Source organism: Myotis davidii, unplaced genomic scaffold, assembly GCF_000327345.1.
Source record: "Myotis davidii unplaced genomic scaffold, ASM32734v1 scaffold75, whole genome shotgun sequence".
NCBI classification, from domain to species: Eukaryota; Metazoa; Chordata; class Mammalia; order Chiroptera; family Vespertilionidae; genus Myotis; species Myotis davidii.
The window spans coordinates 805,921-828,642 of record NW_006286977.1 but is presented as its reverse complement, the minus strand read 5'-3'; the positions used below and the strand labels follow the sequence as shown (position 1 = coordinate 828,642).

At 52.5% G+C, this 22,722-nt stretch overlaps 1 protein-coding gene across 1 annotated transcript in view; it reads right to left on the bottom strand.

Annotated features, from left to right (window-relative positions):
- Window positions 1–22,653: 22,653 nt before the first annotated feature.
- Window positions 22,654–22,722, bottom strand: part of ANKRD60 (ankyrin repeat domain 60) — an 8,040-nt gene continuing 7,971 nt past the window's right edge. Inside the window, exon 6 of the mRNA XM_006758848.1 lies at window positions 22,654–22,719. Coding sequence (XP_006758911.1) covers window positions 22,654–22,719 — 66 coding nt within the window. The remainder of the gene's footprint in view (window positions 22,720–22,722) is intronic.

The following is a 22,722-nucleotide window of genomic DNA, read 5'->3' as shown; positions in this document are numbered from 1 at the left end:
AAAACAGTGTTCAAGATAAATATTTTTAAAATTCAGAATCAGTGCAAACATATCCATGATGAATAAGACACCCACAATGTAAATGAAAACAGCCTCCATATTACTGATTTTCCCTTTGCCCAGAGCTTTAATGGGGCTATCCGTCTTTATTTAGAGCTTTGGTATTCTGTTTATCATGGATGTTTTACATTAATTTTGATGTTTTAAAATTGCATCAAACTATCATTTATCTTGATTACTACGTGTTTCTGGCGACCCCTTAAATGCTGTGCCCTGCTGTGGCCCTCCCCCCAGCCTTTTCCTGCCCTTGTGGTCCTTTCCTGGGGCTGCTTACCATCTGGGCCTCCTGGGGCAAGTGCTACACCCTCTCTGACCGGCTTTCCATGGCCATCACGGTTGTGTGCTGGGAGGACTGCCTGAGCTGGTCGTGGGTGTAAAGCCATTAGCCCTGAGCCGGCATCTCTGTAAAAGGCAGGTGACAGCCTGTTTTCATAGCACGTGATTCAGAACCTTGCCCTGGTTTGGAAGCTCACAGAGAATTCAAAGCCTGTGGCACAACGTGGGAGGGTGCCTCTCCCACCCAGTCCCCTCTGAGTCCCCCTTCACCTGGCACAGGGGAGCAGGAGCTACCAGACCTGCCTGCCGCCCTGCTCCTCCTTTGCCCACTGGGTCCCTCAGGACAAGAGGCTCTGACTCTGGGACCAGCATCTTCAGGATGCTGTGGCTCTCGCCCTCTCAGTGGGGAAACTGAGGCTGAGAGGGTGTGGACCACTTGGGCTCACCCAGGAAGGCCCAAGCTGCTTCCATTGCTCTGAAGCATCCAGTCTTCCCTGCAGCCCCGACTCCCTCCCCTTGTAGGTGAAATCCCCAGTTTCACTGACTTTCCAACACCCGGCTGGAGGGGGGGGGGCATGCAGGATGAGGAAGGGGGCTCAAGTCCCCATTGCTCTCAGGAGCTCAGAGCTTGGAGGGGTGGGGTGCCATCACACCAACACACTCACCCCAGCACACTCACCTCACAGGGACCAGGGCTGAGCCAGCATCCTGCTGGGGAGGAGAAGTCGGTCTCCCACTGTAGACACCCCGTTCCCTGTGCTCTCCTGAGCCACCCTCTGCCTTGCGGAGGAAAACCTGTTCAGAAAAGGAGGAGTTTCTCACATCCTCAGTTGCCCCAAAGTATTTTATCTTTAACAACAAAGCTGTATTTGAGAAAGACTTATCTCAAAACAGGGTCTTAACAAATGCTCCTTTGGGAGCCTTACCTTGATGCTCAATAGGAAAGGACAGAGAAACCCATGATTGATTTGGTCATTAGCCAGAAAGTGTCTTCACGGAGGTAGATTATTGGTCCTCATTGTAAACGAATCGCTAGGCAGAATCCTAAGATGACCCGTGGTCCAGCCCCCTGGTGTCTACACCTTTGTGGTCCCTTCCCTGGAATGTGGAAAGGACCTGTGACCTGCTTCTAACCTACAGAATAAGGCAAAGGTGAGAGGCTCTCGTTCATTTGATTATGCTATAATAGAGGCCCAGTGCATGAAATTTATGCATGGGAAGGTCCCCTCAGCCCAGCGCACCCTCTCCAATCCAAACTGTCCCCCTCTGCTGGCCTGGTTGCCCCACGCAGCCTACTGTTCAGTTGTTCATTCAGTTGTTTCAGTCTTGACGGCCCCTGGCATTTTATATATTAGGATGGTGAAGGTGAATGGGTCTTGCAGGTGTGATTAAAGTCCCTGATCAGTTGACTTTACTCAAAAGGGAAAGTAACCTTTAAAAGATGATTTAGAGGTAAAAGGCTCTCTCTTGCTCTCTCTCTCACTCTCTCTCTCTCTCTCCCCCTTTCCCTTTCTTTCTCTCTCTTCCTTCTTCCCTTCCCCTCACCACCCCCTCTCAGCCTTGTGAGATTTGAGAATCCAGCTAAGCTCTGCCTAGACTTTTGACCAAAGAACTGTAAGATAATAAATGGCTGTTTTAAGCCATTAATGGTATGCTAATGCGTTCCACAGCATTAGAAAATTAGCATCATGAGTCTATTAAAATCCCTTTAAATGCAGTGAAGTGAGTGGTGGAACTGTGAGGATGACCAGCTTACCCCACGGTATAAAGGGGGAACATTGTGCTAACATGGTGCAAACATGCCTGCCAATCACATGTGGGCGATGGCCTCACAGAGGGAACTTGAAAAGTCCATGTCTCAGGCAGCTCATGTGGCAAAGGTTGGACCCCAGAAGGCCCGGTGATGACTAGAACACTGGGGCAGACCCAAGGGGAGAGCTGGTAAAAAACAGATTCCTCAAATGTGAAAGAGGGAACCAGCTGTATGAATTAAGTGCTTTTAAACACGCAGCTTGCTAGTTACAGAAGCATTATAAGTGGGCATTTAACAATTTCATCCACCTCTTGGCCAATGTGCTCTCCTTTTTGGATCTTATTGGCAAAGTGAGGAGATTCCCCTTCTGTTTTGAGACACCCTATATTCAGGCAGATGTGGTATTTGTTGTCAGTGAATTCGTGGGTGTCCGTTTCAGCGCTTGGAATAGAGGAGCCAGGATACAAATAACCACATTCCACCCAAAGACCATCCTTCTCAGATCACCCTAGACAAACAGAAATTTCCCAGACCCCAGGAATGCACAGGTGACAGGGACATGGAGGTGGCCAAGACCCCTCCATTGGGACTGTAGGTGGCCACAGGCAGCAAGGCTGGGGCCCCCTTCCCCCTCAGACTCTCACAAACGTGCCACTTTAGGTGCTAAAACTCGCACCTCTTCCCCAAGTCCTACCTGAAGCTCTCTCACCTCCAGAGATAACAGCTTAGCTTTCAGCACAATTTCAGTTGTGTTAATGGAAAAAAAATATCCTGAACTAGGCTTTTAATGACCGGCCATACATTTCTCATTTCCAGCCCTGGGGGCAATGGGTCTTGTCCATTTACTGTCCCCAGTGATATTTGGGGTAATGTGTCTCCAGGCACCTAATTCCCAGAACATAAGGGCAGAGGAAACCCATTTGGGGGCCACATTTTGAGTTAATGATATCTACTCATTTAGTGCACAGGCGGCTAAAAGCTGAAATGCAGTGGCTAGAAAACTGTCAAATTCTTCTTTTTTACCTTAATTTTGTTTTGTTTTAAGTTCCATATATCACAAGAGTTGTGAAAGTTCACAGTTAGATAAAAAGCCACACTCAAGTTTGGTTTTCAAACTAGGTCAATGAAGGGAAAGGAAGAGATATTGCCTTTTTTAATTATGAAAGAATTTAATAAATTAAAAAATGCATTCTTTCTGCTTAACACGCTTTCCTTCAGGAAACCATTTCCCACATTCCAGTGGTCCATGTGTCTATAATTATGTGTCAATCATGGTACCATACCTATAACACATGTACTGGGATGGGCCATGAACCCGCCAGCCAATTAGAAGACTCCATTCTACTGCGCATGTGACCCAGACAGACCAACCAGGGACTTCCTTGAGACTTGATTCTAGGAAAGAGTTTCTCCTTCAAAGACTACATAAGCTGAAGTTTCCTGCCACCATTGTCTCCTGACTGATTTAAAAGAGAGTGACACAAATATATATATATATATAACTGAGAGTAGCCCTAACTGGTTCGGCTCAGTGGATAGAGAGTCGGCCGGCAGACTGAAGGGTCCCAGGTTCGATTCTGGTCAAGGGCATGTACCTTGCTTACAGGCACATCCCCAGTAAAGAACGTGCAGGAAGCAGCTGATAGATGTTTCTCTCTCATCGATGTTTCTAACTCTCTCCCTTCCTCTCTGTAAAAAATCAATAAAATATAAATTTAAAAAAACTGAGAATAGAGTTGACAAATAATGGCCCAGAGAGTTGGTCACTAACAGGGGTGATTAGTGCCACGTTGGAGAAATCGGGGTCTTCAGGGACCCACCCCCAACTGGGGAGCCTCGGGGGCCTCTTCTCCCAGAAATGACCCAGGAGATTTGACAACTCCTGACCTCCCTGCTTTTGTCTCAGGACCTTCCTTTTTGAATCGAGGGTCCTCGTGGAAGCTACGCTGGGAGGAAATAGCATTGCCAGTCTTCCCTCCAGAGAGAAATTTCTGCTTCCTCCTGAACAGGGACCAACACTATCCTTGCTGCCCAACAGCCAGAGGTCCAGGCACCACGTCAGAGCTCTTTGCTGCTCCCCAGGCACGGACCACGGCGGGTCTTCCGGGAAGACACATTGGAGGCATGCCAACCTGCGGGCTGCTCCCCATTGTGGCTTAAAAGTCCCCATGCCATCCGGGGTCACACATGGAAAACCTTCCAGAGAAGGTCTGCTTCCAAAGGAGACAGCATCCAGCAGCCTCAGAGGCCTGACCGGCCTTGGAAGACAGTGGGCCCTTGGAAGACAGTCTCGGCCAATGGCACTGAGCCACCTGCCCACCCAGAGCAGCTCCCTGGCACCCAGGTGGGAATGTCTCTCTTCCACATGGCCTCCACCGAGGGATGCTGGGCCTGCTGAAAGGAAGCCGCTCTCTGGCCACACTCCTGCCCCCCTATTCCAGCCATGCTGCAGTCTCTCCAGTGGTCACAAATGCAGACATATGTGCACACAAGCAGGCATACCCACAGGTAAAACACATGCACTCGGGTGCACACACAAACACAGTATGCACCCAGCTGATGCATGCACACACACAAAGACATGTATGCAATCATAGCATGCATGAGTGCACACAGACACACATGTGCACAGATACCCAGATGTGCATGCGTGCAACACAAGCACATGCGGGCACACAGGTACACACACATGCACGCACAGCAGGGATACGCGGGGGGAGCAGGTGCTGAGGGTGAGAGGAAAGCAGTAAGAGGTGCAGATTCAGGGGCAGGGACATGATGGCCACTGACATTTGGGCGTCCCCATTGCTCACCTTGGCGGGTGAGGGGTGGGCCCCGCTGGGACTAGACCAGGTGCAGCTTCTCAGGGTGAACTGGACAAATGAAGTCCAGCCCAGCTCCTCCCTGAGCCCCTGTAAAGAGTGGAGGTGGAGCCCCACCTTGTAGGTGCAGGCAGCCGTGAAGTGTGGGATGTGACAGGTTTAGCACAGCTCCCGGCAGGAGCAAGGAGCAGCACAGAGAGCTAGAGGCTCGTGATTAGTAACAAGAAATCCTGAGTCAGACGGAGAACAGGCGAGCTGCGCGCTGGCCTCCCTAAAGGAGACACTGGGACCAGCCAGCACCCCTGGGGTACTCCTGACAGCATCACAGGAGGCTGGGGGCTGGTTCTCCCCTGGCGGGCAGCCTGGAGATGGTGACCGCTGTGGCTATGCCCAGGGACACCAGCAGAGGGCAGTGACGCCCAACAGATAGCCCATCCAGGAACACAGTGGGACAACCTGGGATTCCCCAGAAATGCCTGCCTGGAGAAGGGTGGGGATTCCTGGGCCGAAGGTAGCCAGGGCGGGTCTCCGAGGCCTGAGCTCCGGGCACAGCCCCATTTGCACCCAGGTTGGTTAGGACTGGGAAGTGCAGGCCCCACATGCCTCTGGGTGCTGCCTCCCAATGTTCCACTGGCCTGTCACACGGCACGACCACCCTGAACTCGTCACCTTCACCCTACCCCTACCCCGGCCTGCCTGCTATCCATCCCACTGGTCCAGGGGTGGGCAAACTTTTTGACTCGAGGGCCACAATGGGTTCTTAAACTGGACCGGAGGGCCGGAACAAAAGCATGGACGGAGTGTTTGTGTGAACTAATACATGGTAACACTGCTGCTGGTGAAGGGGCAGAGGGGAGAGCAAGAGAACCCTCCACTCTTTCGGCTCCGCGGGCCGGATAGAACAGCCGAACGGGCCGGATCCGGCTCGCGGGCCATAGTTTGCCCACGGCTGCACTGGTCTCATCAGCCCTACCCACTCACCCCATAACAAGCCTAGACCCCCGGCCTCCCCCTCACCTCTCCCCTGTGGGGCCAGCTGCTCTTAGAGGACAAGTGGCCTGTACTCCGTCCGCATTGCTTCTTCCTGCCACAGCCTTTCACTTGTTAATATTGCCGAATGCCTTAACAAATACAGCTTTATTGGGCTATAATTCACAGACCGTGAGATCACTCTCGGAAAGTATACAATTCAATGGTCTTAGTATTTGGGGAGATGGCCCACCGTCACCAGTCTCACCTTCCAACATGTCCATCACCCCCAGCAGCAGCTGCCAGGCGCCAGCACCATCCAGCCCAGCCCAGGCGCGGGTGTGCCCTGCCGGCGCAGACTAACCGGGGCAGCACGGGTGCTATTGTGCCCGGCCACTGTGCCTTCGCACCAGGCTTCTGAGGTCCCGCCCTGTAGCTGCCACCCAGGGAGACACAGTGCCAAGCTCAGTGAGCCGTCCCTGCCCCCGCAGCGGCCCTCGGTGAGGGAGACAGGAGGAGGAGGTGCGAGCGCTGGGAATGGGCCGGGCGAGAGGTGAGGGGCAGGCTGAGCAGTGATGCGGCTGCAGACGGGAGGTGAGCAGGAAGCGTGATGAGGAGAGGCAGGAAGAGCACCCCAGTGAGAGGGAACAGCATGTGCGAAGGGCCTCAGGCAAGAGGAAAATGGAAGATGGCCGGTGCCTGAGACTCCAAGGAAAGAAACGTGGCCCAGTAGGGGATCCCCAAGAAGTTGGTGGGCCATGGGGTGCCTTGAAACCTCTGTCAGCCGTTTTGACTTTATTCAGGGAGCCATGGGGAGCCACTGAAAGTTTGAAACCAAGGAGAGATGCCGTCCGAGGCCTGTGTGAAAGATCATGCTGAAGGCCGGCAGAGAACGAGGGCAGGGAGCCACGAGGGGCCGCTGCCGAGCTGGCGCGGGCCTGGGGGAGGAGGGGTGGGGAGATTTGCCACTGACCCTGGAGGCAGGTTGGATGTAGGGGTGAGAGAGGAAGGGGGGATGGGGCTCCATTCTGAGGCCCCAGGATGGAGCTGCGGCAGCCAGGGGAGAACCAGCGGGCTGGGCACCCTCTCATCAGGATCCACACAATTTGGAGCCACAGCAGCCGGTGACTTTCAGGCCTCCACCTCACGGCCTAACACCGCCAGCCATGGACTTGCCCAGGCTGCTGCCCCACCATAGCGTCTGCCCCATCATAGCGTCTGCCCCACCATAGCGTCTGCCCCACCATAGCGTCTGCCCCATCATAGCGTCTGCCCCATCAATGCGTCTGCCCCATCATAGCGTCTGCCCCACCATAGCGTCTGGCTGGCTCCTCTGGCAGCTGCTGCCTCGAGACTTCATGACCCCAGCACGCTGGTGCCATGGTGAGGTTCTGCTCTGCTCCCACGCGTGCCGTAAACTGAAATGCTTTCTAACCAGCGCACCCTGTGCTGGCTTTAACTTCCAACTCATTTGTCCACCCAGCTTATCATCAGGAGCAGCCTGCAGGTGGGCTCTGACTGCTGCGTGTAGGTGCCCCTGGGGTGGCTGGCGATGCCCCCCATGCACCACAGTGCCCCCCACCCCGCCCCGAAACGGATGGCTCTGCCTCACCACAGGGCAAACCAGCATCAGCACCCAAGCGACCAAGCCCAGGCCTGCCAGGCCCTCTGATGCCACCGGCACCTCTCCCTCTCCCCCCTCCCCTGGGGCTGCTGTCCTTTGTCCCAAACTGCCCTGGGCTGGCCACGACCCCAGGACTCCCTGGGAAAGAAAACTTCCACAAACTAGAGGTTTCTGCATTAACCCGGCAGGCGCAGGCACAGGCGCTGGGAGGAGGGACGGGGCGTGACCTGCATGAACGGGTCTGACTGCACTGGGACCGGGGTCTCAGATCCTTATCTTTCGCTGGGACATACAAAAACAGGATGTCAGGGTTTCTTGTTCCCAAGGATTTAACAAAACTTTTGCTAAAAAAGAAAATAGGAAAAGATGCCAGAAAGATTTTTTTCCTTCCCAACGGAGGGCCATGGGGTCTGGAAGCGAATGTAAGAGGTCAAGGTCTTCCCTCTTGAACTTGCTCCGGCAAAAGTTCAATCGAATCACGTCCTCTGGTTCCGATTCTAAGCTTCCAGGAGGAGGCCGGCAGGAGGGCGGGCTCGGCCTATAGCCTTTCTCAGAATAAATCACACCAGGTCACGGCAGCAGCAGCCACTAAAATATGACACTATTTGACTTCTCCATGTGTTTCGCTTCCCTCTCTCTTTAAGCCAACTCAGAAATGCCTTCAGGTGGGGAGGAGAGAGGCCTGAACTATGAATCTAGTACTAAGTGCCTTCAGGGACCCAGCATGTCCGGTAATGGGTGGCGGGCTGGGTGGGAGTGGCGATAGGGAGTGGCAGGGTTTGCGGCAAACTCGGGAAGGGGCAGCTGCTACTCCATCCCAGCCCGTGTTGGCCTGGGAAAGGCAACTCCAGACACAGGGCTCCTGGCCTTGCCAAGGACTCCTGTTACCCCCCCAAACAGGCACAGATATCCTGTGCCATGAGGCCGTGTGAGGACCAGGTGTCCTGGGACCCCTGGTATAGCCCCCCCCCCCCCCAAATAGGCAGACATCCTGTGCCATCAGGCCGTGTGAGGACCAGGTGTCCTGGGACCCTGGTATCTGATCAGCGATGACGACAACCGTGCCCCCAGAGGGGCAGAGTTCATAAGACTGACCAAAGCTCCGTTTACCACCAGCCCAAAGGAATGGCGCTCTGAGCCTTAAAAGAAATTTGCATTAAAGTAATATTTTCCCTTCTTCGCTTTCCCTCTCGACTCTCCTCCCACTGTGGGCACCACGCCGTGGGTGCCACTGCCTCCGAGAAGGAAGGCTGCTCGGAGGGAGGAGAACCAGAGACAGTCCTCCGCCTTAGGGTGTCAACGATCTCATCCTTCAAGGAAGGGAGGGGCTCAGGGGGCGCAGCGCTGGGAGCAGGTCAGATGGCAGGAAAGCCTCCTGGAAAACTTGCCCTCCCGCCCCTCCCATCCCTGAGATGGGCTCAGTTTCTCTGCAAGGGGGAGGCAGGGGGAGGGGACAAGACCCCCGTGAGCCTATGGCTGCCCAGAGTGTCTAGGCAGAGAGGACGAGTCCGTCTCCCGGAGCCGCGGTGGCAAGAAGGAACAGCAGAGGGTCTTGCAGCCCAGCCAGGGACAGCCCCAGGACGGCATGAGGAGCAGGGGGTCTCCAAGTGGTGTGGGAGCGGCTCAATGAGCCACTGTCCTGGAGAATAGGAAGACAGTGGCCACGCCCTGCCAGTGGCTCAGTGGTTGGAGCCTTGGCCCACACACTGAAGGGTCATAGGTTCGATTCTGGTCAAGAACACATACCTGGGCTTTGGGTTCGTTCCCTACCCCCTGTTGGGGCACGTGCGGAAGGCAACCAGTCGATGTGTCTCTCTCTCTCTCCTTCCACTTTCTCTGAAAAGCAATAGGAAAATATCCTTTGAAGAGGATTTTTTTTAAAAAGGAAAGAAAGTGTTCGAGAGAGAGCAGGACAAAACAGGGCCCTGCTGATACCACAAAAGCTTAGCAGTCAGCTTCATGGAGTGGAGTCTGAGGGTCAGGCAGGACCGCCTGTCTCAGCAGAGGCCAGCTCCCCAGCCCTGATGCCCAGGCATGCCACGTGCCCCGGAAGATATAGAATCGCTTCTCCATGTCCGCCAGCCGGAAGACTGGCATCACACCCCCACCGCGCCCAGGCGGAGGGTCTGAGGAAGCTGCTGCTTGTGTGAAGGTGACGGAGCCTCGGGGAGAGCAGCAGCGCCCACACTTCAAGGTGCATGCGGCCCCGGGGGTCCGGTCAAAATGCATGAGCTGACTCTGCAGGGAGAGGTTTGTGTTTCTAACAAACCCCCAAATGCTGCCTGTTCCTTCTACTCCAAGTAGCAAGGTTCTAGAAGGGGCAAGGGAAGACCTAGAATGCAGTGGCAGAACCACGGGCCCGAGGGCGGCCAAGTGGTCAGTGCAGCTCATCGCGGGCCCCGCTGCACACTCGCCGTGGGATTGAAGTCAGCTGGAAAAGCACACGAATCGCCACGCTCTAGTGCGAGTCCCATGTCCTCAAACTGGACTGTGGTGACGATCGCATGCATTTTGAAATTTACTAAAGATCGTTGAATTGTACACTTAAACAGTTTTAATTTGGGGTTATGTACGTTACATCACAATAGACCTGTTTTTTAATGTGTCACACCCCGTTGCCAAATTTGAGATTACCTGAGTAGTAATAATAGTAATAATTAGTAGTAGTAGTTGGTTGAAACACATTGAATATATAAATATTCCAGCACCCATAATGATCAAGAACGGAGCCTTTGCCCTGCCCTTCAGTTGGAACTGCCTTTCGGAAAACAAAAATATGCCCCGAAGAAAGAGTGAAGGTTTTGGGTTGTTTTTATGCAGGAGAATGCCAGCAAATGAAATTTTCTGTCAGTGAGAAAATCACTGCTTTCAGCCCCAGGAAATCATTGGCTCCGAAGGGAGCAGCAATTTATAAAGAGTGGGTGGGGACAGAACCACATGAGATATGACGTCACACCCTCTGGGGTGGCTCTGATCAAAAAGGCAGACAACGGTGGGAAACCAGGGAGCTCTCCCACTGCTGGCAGGACTGCAGGCTGGGGCAGCCCCTGTGGAAAACTGTCTGGCGTTCTCCAAATGATTATATGCAGAGTTCCTTATGACCCAGCAATTCCGCTCCTAGGTATATACCCACGAGAACTGAAAACCTATGTCCCGCGCCCAGGCGGAGGGTCTGAGGAAGCTGCTGCTTGTGTGTGACGGTGACGGAGCCTCGGGGAGAGCAGCAGCGCCCACACTTCAAGGTGCATGCGGCCCCGGGGGTCCGGTCAAAATGCATGAGCTGACTCTGCAGGGAGAGGTTTGTGTTTCTAACAAACCCCCAAATGCTGCCTGTTCCTTCTACTCCAAGTAGCAAGGTTCTAGAAGGGGCAAGGGAAGACCTAGAATGCAGTGGCAGAACCACGGGCCCGAGGGCGGCCAAGTGGTCAGTGCAGCTCATCGCGGGCCCCGCTGCACACTCGCCGTGGGATTGAAGTCAGCTGGAAAAGCACACGAATCGCCACGCTCTAGTGCGAGTCCCATGTCCTCAAACTGGACTGTGGTGACGATCGCATGCATTTTGAAATTTACTAAAGATCGTTGAATTGTACACTTAAACAGTTTTAATTTGGGGTTATGTACGTTACATCACAATAGACCTGTTTTTTAATGTGTCACACCCCGTTGCCAAATTTGAGATTACCTGAGTAGTAATAATAGTAATAATTAGTAGTAGTAGTTGGTTGAAACACATTGAATATATAAATATTCCAGCACCCATAATGATCAAGAACGGAGCCTTTGCCCTGCCCTTCAGTTGGAACTGCCTTTCGGAAAACAAAAATATGCCCCGAAGAAAGAGTGAAGGTTTTGGGTTGTTTTTATGCAGGAGAATGCCAGCAAATGAAATTTTCTGTCAGTGAGAAAATCACTGCTTTCAGCCCCAGGAAATCATTGGCTCCGAAGGGAGCAGCAATTTATAAAGAGTGGGTGGGGACAGAACCACATGAGATATGACGTCACACCCTCTGGGGTGGCTCTGATCAAAAAGGCAGACAACGGTGGGAAACCAGGGAGCTCTCCCACTGCTGGCAGGACTGCAGGCTGGGGCAGCCCCTGTGGAAAACTGTCTGGCGTTCTCCAAATGATTATATGCAGAGTTCCTTATGACCCAGCAATTCCGCTCCTAGGTATATACCCACGAGAACTGAAAACCTATGTCACACAAAACCTTGTGCACTAATGTTCACAGCAGCATTATTCATAAAAGCAAAAATGGGGAGGGGGCAGGTGACCATCAGACGTTGAATAGATAAATATCCAGGCAGAGGAATATGCTTCAGCCATAAAAAGGAATGGAGTACTGACTCATGCTACCGCATGGATGGACCTTGAAAACGTGATGCTGAGTGAGGAAGCCAGACACAAGGAGTCACAAATTGTATGATTCTATTGATATGGAATGTCCAGAATCCACAGAGATGGAAAGACGAGTGGATGCCAGGGGTTGGGCGGCGGGTGGGGGCGATGAGGAGTGTCTGGTTAATGAGTTTTAGGGGACTGCAAGTTAGAATCACCTGGGAATCTTTTTAAAATCCTGATTTCTGGGCCTCATCCTCCAGAAATTCTGTTTCTTTGTTACTAATGTTGTGGCCCCAACCCATAACAAAGAAACAGAATTTCCGGAGGATGAGGCCCAGAAATCAGGATTTTAAAACGATCCCCAGGTGATTCTAACGTGCAGCCAAGGCTGAGAACCACTGCCCTGGAGAGTGATGAGAATATTTTGGAACAAGACAGAGGTGATGGTTACATAACTGTGAGTGTGATTAAAACCACTGCATTGTATGGGGGAAGCAAACAATGTCTCTCTCACATTATGTCTCTCTCTCTCTCCCCCTTCCTCTCTCCCTTCCACTCTCTCTAAAAAGCAATGGAAAAAATATCCTCGGGTGAGGATTAACACCAAAAAAAGGAGAGAGACTTGAGGTGTTCCAACCAAATGCAACGACTAAAGCGGAGGGAACCGGTGTGCAATCGCTGGCTCTAACACACGTGCGGGGCAGCGGGGGAGATGTGAGTTCTCACTGGCTGCTCGATGCTGTGATCAGCTGGGAAGTGGCCCAAGGCGTGCGCATCCGCAGGTGCAACCTGCGAAGCTGTTCCCTTCTGTGAGCCGTAGCTTCGCAGTTGATTCAGGTTCCTGAGGTGGGAGATGATGCGGATCCAATCTAATCCCCAGGGTCCCCTGAGCCGGAAGCAGGAGGGCCCGGCAGGTCAGAGAGGTGCTGTTGTCAAGGCCCGGAAGGGTGGCGGTGAGCCAGGGAGTGTGGGCGCCTCGAAAAGCCAGAAACGTCAGGAAAACGACTCTCCCCACAGCCTCCAGGAGGGACCAGCCTGCTGACGCCTGGGCTTTGGTCTGAAACCCCATTTCGGGCTCTGGCCTCCGGAACTGTAAGGAGGTAAAGCGTGTTATTTGAAGCACTAAACCTGTGCTCGTTTTTTTTAAGCACTTAGTTAACTGACACAGATGCTACCTGGACGTTATTGCTCGCTTGTCAGGGCGCTGTGTCTAGAGGAAACGCCTCTGTTCTGAGAGGCAGACTAAAGGGTTTGGGGGGAGACATGTCCGTGGCGAGGAAGGGGCCATGGCAAAGGTTAGCGACTACGGAGCTGCTTGTTCTATCTTTTCTACGTGCTTACACTTTTCTATAATAAACAGCTTTTTAAAGTTTCAGAGTAGAAAAGCTTTCACCAGCGGCCGGGTCAACAGCATGGAGAGCCAGAGGGAGGAAGAGGCCAGTCTTAGGAGGCCAGTGGGGAGTCACCTGTGGGAGGGTCCCAAGTGGGGGCCTCCCCCACCCTCTCATGGCCTGGGGGACCCTGACCCAGGGCCTGCGGCAGCTGGAGAGCAACATGCAGCCCCCTAACCCCCCTCTGCATCCCACCGCCCCCAAAGCACCAGAAACCACTGGGCAAGTGGAGAGGCGTGGGGGACAGTGACAAAGGCACACGGACCCACAGCCTTGAGCAAACGGGGTCGGCCCTGACCTAGAGGAGGGGCTACCGTGGAAGAGCGATCACAGTTTCTATTTGGGTCAGGCTGGACTTTTTGAGATTTGCAAAAGGCAGCCATTATGAATAGCAGTGATGGCAAAGGATCTGGTGACTCCCCCAGACAGGGAGGGGAGGCCGACGGGGTGGACGGGCAGCCGGAAACCATCCCTGACCCCCAGGCGGAGCAGTCCAGAACCTGGGGGTGCTTCCTAGCACGTGAGCTCAATTACTGTATTTGGTGGGCGCACCAGTGGGAGCAGGGCTGACCCCTCACCTCATTGCTATCACCTCTGTCTGACTCAAGTTCAGTGCCCCAAGCTTCATAGTACAGACTCATCTCTTTTCAAAGGAAGTGACATTGACTCACCTGGGTCTTACAAAAAGCAAATGAGACACTTGATAGCACCGGCAAAACCAGATCTAACACTTTTTTTATTTATTTAAATATAATTCCTACACTATGTGTCAGATAAACAAGGCATAAAATACAGGGTGTACCAAAAAATGTATACACACTTGGAGTGATTATAAAGCCAGTGTTTATTAACGTGTAATTCATTTTCAAAATTTACAGGAATCTACAGAAATGAATAATTTTTTTGCCAATGTCCACTTTCAAACTGATGGCCATTCTGGCCCAGGCACTGCTGATAATGTGAAGCAGTGGGATCGCAAACATCAAGAATCATTTCATTCGGTATTTGTGAGCCCTCTTTGTCGACTGTTGCCGGTTTTGTACCATAAACTTTATCTTTTATGTATCCCCGATAAAAAAAATAGTCTAGTGGCACTGTAGGATAAATTTTCTTTCTTCCAAGTTTAGTCTGGCTTCACCCATTATTTCAAATCAGTTAAACCTAAAAAGGAGTGAAAATTAAGTGAGGTATCAGCTGTTAACGTGTGTATTTTGGGACACCCCATATACTGCAGTTTGCCGAGAGGTGGGGCTAAGTCCTGACATTCTTTGAGGATGTCATTTGGTCGAAATAGTAATCATTTTAAGTCTCAGACCGTCTCTGCATGCTATTGCTTATATTTCACTCAAGAAAAATAACGTAGAGAACCTTGAGTTTCGAAACACCTAAGTTAGCAAAATCCTGTCTTGCTTTTCGTGTTGCATCCCCTCCTGAGTGATAGAGACATTAATTAAAATGCTCAGTAGAGTTGCAAGGAAGGCCCTAGACTTTTCCTCTCTTTGGGGGGCTAAAATAAATGGAATTTAATCTCAGGCTGGCTGGCTCTCATCCTCACCCTAAGACCATGAGCCCCTGCAGAAGGAGTCTTTGAATTGAAAGATAGTACTCATTTCTGAAATCTTACACTATTAACTTTAAGTGAAAATACTATCCACAAAAAGTTCAATATTTTTGTAAAATGCTATAGTCTACAAAGATCAAAAGAGCAGAAAAGGACCGAGACTGGAAAGTCCTCGGGGGTAGAATGGTCTAAATGGGAGGAGAGGATTAATAAAGGCAACAGGTCTACAATTTGTACCTGGGGCACAGGATGTACCCAAGTCCCATTAGAGTTTCAGTAGCGACAGTTGATCCGTGGTCTCGCTGCGCCACCTGGTGGCCGCTTTTCCTGACCACCTGAATCAACCAAGCAGCCGCGCGCAGCAGCGCCACCTAGCGGGAGCCTCCGAGCCCCCCTCCTCCCTCAGGCCTAGGTAGGGTTTGTGGGAGGGTTTCCTTCTGAATGGAAGACTGAGGGTGGGAGACATTGTTCAGGACCCCCTCAGCTTTGTCCTGACAGTCGCTGGGGCCCTGAAAGGAACAGAGGAGGCGTCGGGGGGTTGGAGGACCTGCTCCTCCATCCTTCCTCTGCATTGCCTGCTGGCGCCCAGCCTCCTGGCCTGTCCCGGCTGGGCTCTGGGTGAGCACCTGCGCAGTGCTGTGAGAACGAGTGCCGGTATTTTCTGCGCTTTCTGAGCAGGGGAAGGGGCCTTAGAGAGGTAACTGATGTCCAGTCACCAGGAAGTCCTCCCAGGCAAGCTGGTTCGCTCCTGGAAAAGGAGAGTGGTCGGTAATCAGGCAAGTTTAATACTGTCAGGCACTTGTTAAAACCATGGTCTGTGGTCAGGCATGCTTACTGCCCCATTCTCGTGCTGTGTGACCCTGGGCAAGTTGCTGGCTTCTCTGGGCCTCTGTTTTCTCGGTGAAAAAATAGACATGGCCTAGAACATGCTCGGTGCCCCTCTGCAGCAGCATCCCCGGGAGGTTCTCAGACATCTCGGGCTCTGCCTGGGACCTACGGGTCCAGGGCCTCTGGGAAGTGAGGCGCAGCCTCCTGTGTGGAACAGTCCCTCCCGTGTGCTCACGGCGGGAAACCTCTGACTTCAGGACATAGCAAAGGCGGGAGGAGAGAATGCGTGTAAACCTCTAGCTGGGCTCCGTGCTCAGGGAAAGACTGTGTCTCCGACTTTGGAGAGCTCACGTGAGGGGCTCTCTTTCCTTCTTTCCCCTTTTTGTATATTTCAATTACAAATGTAAGACATGATGTTAAACATAGCATTACCGAGGACTCCACAGCTCCTCTCCCAGGTATTTATCCAAACGACTGGCAACAGAGACTCAGACAAAGGCTTGTATCCCCACGTTCATGGCAGCAGCACTCATAATAGTCAGAAGGTGGAAGGAAGCAATGCAGGTGTGCCCAGCTGGTGACCGGGTAAACAGCGGAATGTTATCCTGCCATAAAAAGAGTTCTGTGGCGACATGTGCTGCAACACGATGAACCAGAACAACATTATGCTAAGAAGCCAGATACAAAAGGATAAACATTGCAGGACCTGATGGACATGAAATATCCCAAGTGGGCAGACCCATAGGGACGGGAAGTAGATGAGTGGTTGTCTAGGATTAAGGGGAATAGAGGGCCCAGGGTTTCTTTTTAGGGGATAAAAATGTCCTGGAACTAGACAGTAGGGGTGGTTGCACAACATTGTGAATGTACTAAATGCCATTAACGGCAAATGTATGTTATATGGGTAGGTATTTTGCCACAATAAGTAAAAAAAAAGACACTAGTTGTGACCAACCGTTCTAGCAACCTCCTGTCTTGAAGTCCGCATTGCTGAGAGTTTGAAAATCATTGACATTATTCTGTTTTTGCTCCAAAAAATTTCAATGCACACCTATGAGGTTTGTTAAAACTGTCACTCAATGAGCTCACACACATTTCCTGGGCAACTTGCTGTTTTTCACTCGCTGACACATCACAGACAGCCCTGGTGGCCACCCCTTGGCCGATACACACAAATCACGCCATTGTGTAATAGCTGCAGAATGTCCAGCATCCTCCCGCGGCGGCACTGGCGTGTTTCCAGGCACTTGCCGCCATGAGCAGCTGCGTGAACATCCGCGCCGGCTCGTTATGTGCGGGGCTTTGTCTCTGCGGCGCGGCCGTACAAAGGCAGCCTTATTGCGGGCCGTCATCCAGAAAGGCACGGACGCCTCCCCCGGTGTGGGGCAGGGCCGATTCCCCGGCGCCCGGGTTATCCGTATTTATCATTTTTCCGATCGCACACAGACAATGCACACGACCCCGTGCGTAGGTGACATTGCGCGGGTTTATTTATTCGGCTTGACAGCTGGTGAGGCTGGCCTCCCTGTGCTGAGCCAGGCTCGCGGACGTCAGGCAGGGGGCGCTGCAGACCTTCTCAGGATGTGATGAGCGCCGGGAATGTTCTCCCAGAAAAAGAGGGCGAGCAACACGCATGTCTCCAGACCATTTCAGGGGTCCAGGCGGGGGCGCCTGGTGGGCGCTGACTGTGACGCAGACTGCGGCATCCGTGACATTTGCGATGAACACAAACACCGGCGTTTTCTAAATGTTAATGGGTTTCTCTGCCCTCTGCCGGGTGTTTGCGAACTGGGCGCGCGCTGCAGTCACAGCCCAGGGCCTGGAACTTTCCTCTCGCCTGAGAGGTTTTCTTCCCTCTCCTGCAGAGCTGACCCTGGCGTCTGAAGTTCAAAACGACTTTCTAGAAGCTGCCGAGGAAGCTCTGTACTTAATAGCAAAAAATCAGCAAGTGTCAGGGACATTACTTATCCCCCACGCTGGGAATGAGCCGTTCTGGATGGAGACGCTTATGGTACAAGGTTTGCTGAGGATGGATGAGGCTCTCTGCGAACCGGGAGACTATTGATTCCCGGCGAGTAAACACTGTAAGCAAATTAAGTGGCTGCAGTGATGATAATAATAGCAATGCCTGCTGCTTGTCAAGCGTCTGCTCTGTGCCAGGCACTGGGTCCCTCCAGCAATGACAGGGGCAGGTCTTATTACCCACTGTGACCAGTGAGGAAACGGAGGCTCTGAGAAATACAACTGGTTGGCCCAGAGCCGCAGAGCCGGTGGCAACGGGCAATTCCAAATGGATCTAGCAGCTCACAAGGCCCGGCCCTCCCGGGAGGTCAGGGGGCACACCGTCGGGCTTCAGGTCCAGAGGGCACAGCTCACCTTGGTTGTCTTATTTCACCAACAGCCAGGTTGGCAGGGAGACGATGGGGCCCCGTGATAGGCGAAGGAGCTGAGGTCCTGGGAGGCGACCATTTGCCCAGAAGTCAGTCACACGCTGGTTAGGAGTGAAGAAAGGAGTAGACTTCTGGCCCACAGATATACCGAAAGCAAGGCAATGGGACTAGCTCCCAGCAAAACACAGCTGCCTACAGTTGGCTCTATTTGTGTATTTTTAAAAGGGAGACTGGCGAGGGTCTAGCATACCAGTTCCAAATGGAGACTTTCTTGTTGTTGGAATTAAAGGAACTGGGAGCGGTTTGAAAAGGAGAGGACTTTCGCCCTGGCCGGTTTGGCTCAGTGGACAGAGCGTCGGCCTGCGAACTGAAGGGTCCCAGGTTCGATTCCAGTCAAGGGCATATGCCGGGTGGTGGGCTCGATCCCCAGTGAGGGACTTGCAGGAGGCAGCCGATTAATGACTCTCTCTCTCATCATGGATGTTTCTATCTCTCTCTCCCTCTTCCTTCCTCTCTGAAATCAATAAAAATATTTTTTTAAAAAAAAAAGAAAGAAAAGGAGAGGACTTTCTCACCCTAGGTTTCCGTGTCACTTATGAGTGTCAGGAGCCACCTAAGTCCCCTGTGATGCCAAGGGAAGCCCTTCCACCTCTCCAGGAAACGCTGGCTGGTGACTATGCTTCAGGTAGAGGGTCCAGGTCTGGGGCAGAGGGCATACCTGGAGGTCAGAGCCCAAGCTCAGCTGACACCTCGTGGAGGAGGCCCGAGGTCCAGAGGGACAGCCAAGGCACCCGCATCCAGGGCCTGAAGGATGCTGGAGACCAGGCCAATAGCTAGGATGCAGAATAAGGCTCAGGATCTGTGTTTAGCTGCCCCTGAAACAATGGGGTGGGGGAGCGGGGGAGCGGGACCAGAGGCTTGATGGCCTGGAAGCTGGGTCAGCCAAACCAGACGGGAAAGATGTGCAAAGCTCCCTCTGAACCACAGGAGGATCTTTCTAATTCACACTGACCTCAGGAGGATCAGGGGCAACTTATAACTAAACACGTACAAGAAGAGTGACTCGTTACAACGCGCTCAGGGGGGAGTGGGTCTTTGCTCCAGGTGGGGCCTGATCGTGGCTCTGAGCATCCTGGCGGCCACGGCGAGTAGAAACACAGCTGCACCTGCTTAGAGTGAGTGGTTCATCCCTCCAGAGGGGCTCCTAGTTCCAAGGACTGTTTCCAGGCTGACGTCGGGCACACTCGTGAGCAATGACCCTGACGGCAGAGATGCTGAGGAAGCCGCCTGCCTGTGGCCACCAAGCAATCCTGGGTGCTCCATGGCATTCTCATGGGGGCACTGATCTCAGAGTGTCAGGTCATCCGCTCTGTGGTGACAGGAACAAGAGAGTCCGAGAAAGGCACCAAGTGGTTCTCCTATCGTCCCTCTTTCTCCAACACCAAGAATTTAGCCTTTGACTTCAGCAAGGTTATCCCACCAAACTCTCGGATGATCACAACTCGCACCTATTGAGCATGTCCTACTTCCTAGGCCAGTGATGGCGAACCTTTTGAGCTCGGCGTGTCAGCATTTTGGAAAACCCTAACTTAACTCTGGTGCTGTGTCACATATAGAAATTTTTTGATATTTGCAACCATAGTAAAGCAAAGATTTATATTTTTGATATTTATTTTATATATTTAAATGCAATTTAACAAAGAAAAATCAACCAAAAAAATGAGTTCGCGTGTGTGTCATAGGTTCACCATCACTGTCCTAGGCCCTCCCAACACTCTAGGGACCAGGCACCATGACTACCCTCCATCTTCTATCCACAGGGCAGAGCCGGCAAGATGTGATCTGGGGGCCACACTGACCCCAAACTCTGCATCTCCACACTAGCCCCCCAGTTTCTTGCTCTAGTGACTGAGAGCCCAGGCTTACAGGAAATACAAGACAAAGAGAGGGGGCGGGATTTTATACCCAGAAGCCTGGCCCAGCCCCTTTCCCAAAGGAAGCCCATTCTCTCCTCGGGGCGGTGAGGTCCCCCGGCCCCTGCAGACCCCCGCTGTTTCACCGCTAAACACCGTCCCCAAGGCCTTGGGCCTAAATGGATTCTAGAATCCTACACAAATGTCTGAGATGCCCCAGCCCCAAATGTTTGTTCTGTTGGCTCCAAAGAATGACCAGAAAACACCTTCAAAAAAATGCTTAATGAAATATCTACAAATGTGACATGACTGGGGTCAATGGCAAATCAACCCTTCTATGGGGTGGACATACTTTATTTATCTGTGATGAGGCTTGTTTGTATATGAGAGAGGATGTTGAGATTGTCTCAAATAAAGAGTCCTTAGGACCTACAGGCGTGTTCAAATGACCCTGCCACAGACGGAGCAAAAGGCCACCTGAGAGTTGAGAATTTGCCCAATTTGTGGCCGAGCATTTAATTGAATTGGGGCCGTAGGAAGATAGAGTGTTTGCCTCCAAAGTTCTGGGGACAAGTGTCAGGTGCTTGGCTCTCCTAAAACAAAGACAATAGAGCAAAGCTCTAGGCAAACGTGACTTTGAGTAATGCCACTTGTTAAGTTAAAAGGGTGCTCAAATCCCCCCTCCTCTCCCCTCCACACACACAACACACCTCATTAGCTAAATGAATTGACCTGCTCAATGGGGTTATTTAATATCTGCCTATGACTTGGAGAAAGCCTGCCAAAAACGAAATCTCGGTTTTGACATAGTTGACACTAAACTCTATTTTTTTCCTGACTATTATTTGTCAAACAGATTGCTGAGCTGGGTACAGCCCCGTCTGCAGAGTGTAAGGCCCCATCAACACAGCTCTTACTCGCTATGACAGCAGGAAATGTGGCCAATTAATTTAAAAGCTGAATCCCGTTGTTGGGACCTGAGTCAGAAGGAAGGGCGCCAGGATTCCATGCCATCTCCATCACTTTAAAAACACAACTCAGGCGCCCGAGAGGGATTCCAGAAGTTTCAGCAGAATCTAGGGCCTTAGAGAAACATGCACGGCAGGACCAGGGCCGTCCGTCCTGTGGCTTCAGAGCCCAGGACTGTTCCAATGAGTCTCCAGTTGTTTCTTCCACTTTCCGCTGTGAAACGACTTAGTTTCACAACAGAGGGCAGTCCTATGGGTGTGCCTCAATTCTTCTTCTCCCCTTGAGCCATATCCCAATCCCCCAAAATTCAAGCCAACACTCAAAACCAGAAGTTATATCAAAAAGTCAGATTTCCAGCTCTAGACAGCTTGGAAAGATCTGGCTGCCTTTGACCCACATTTCTGTCAGAGCTGAGCCATGGTGCCCTCTTCAGACAGGGGAGTGTGTGTCAGTTTGCCTCAGACCTCACCTTTCCCTATAGTCTCCCCCACGCAGCTCCCTCACCCACACAGCAGGTCTGTACCTTGTGTGAGGCACAGAACCTAGAATTAAGCATAGACGCTGCCCCATAAGGTCCTGCAGTGAGTTGGGTTCCAGCAAGAAAAGAGAAAGCTGGTGGGAGGTGGTGCTGGGGCCATTGGGGATGGGACACACGGAAAGAAGGTGCCAGCTCCTTCTACCAGCTCGTCACCGTCTTTCACACCACCACCTCCACATTCACACCACCACCACATTCACACCACCGCCTCCACATTCACACCACCGCCTCCACATTCACACCACCGCCTCCACATTCACACCACCGCCTCCACATTCACACCACCGCCTCCACATTCACACCACCGCCTCCACATTCACACCACCGCCTCCACATTCACACCACCGCCTCCACATTCACACCACCGCCTCCACATTCACACCACCGCCTCCACATTCACACCACCGCCTCCACATTCACACCACCGCCTCCACATTCACACCACCGCCTCCACATTCACACCACCGCCTCCACATTCACACCACCGCCTCCACATTCACACCACCGCCTCCACATTCACACCACCGCCTCCACATTCACACCACCGCCTCCACATTCAATGCCAATGTGCTGCCTTTCAACAAATCAGGCGCCCTGTGGAAAACATGTTTGGAGAGCCAAGCTCTCCCCCGACCCCACCCCACCCCGACTCAAGGCTCAGACCCCTCAAGGATGGCTCAGGGAAACTTCTGGAACATTACTAGCTGTGGGAGCCTTCGGTTCTGTGACCTTTACAAACTGAAGCTCACTGCACACGGCCTCCTGGCATTTGCCAACACGCGTCTGTAGCGTAACAGCAGAGCTGCTCTGCTGATTGTTGGGACTCCGGCCACCGGTGCATTAGACGGCCTCCGGACGCGGGACAAGGTAATTGGCCTCATCACCCTGAGTGGCGTTATCAGGCACCGCGTACAAACAGCCTAAAATTAAAGCCTGGCATGGAGCCTATTAGGGCCGTAATGGGTTACAAAATGAACACGGCTCACCTATTTCTATCAGCTCCTTCCGCAGGACATCTGCAACCAGGACAGATAATTTACTATCTGATTCAGATTAATTGCCATGTTTTCCTGCCTTCCTGCTCACCAAGGGTCACCGTGGACCCGAGCACTTCAAACGTTGCCCGGCTCAGCTTTGCCCAGCAAACATCCCGTGGGAGCTCCGCCGTGCTCTTCTCCTTGGGGCCAGACCCAGACGCGCCTCCCTGACAAGCCTGGCTCAGGCCTTCGGGCCCTTCGCCCCTGGCTTGGGCAGCTGGGTGGACAGGAACATTTGCTGCTCATCCTG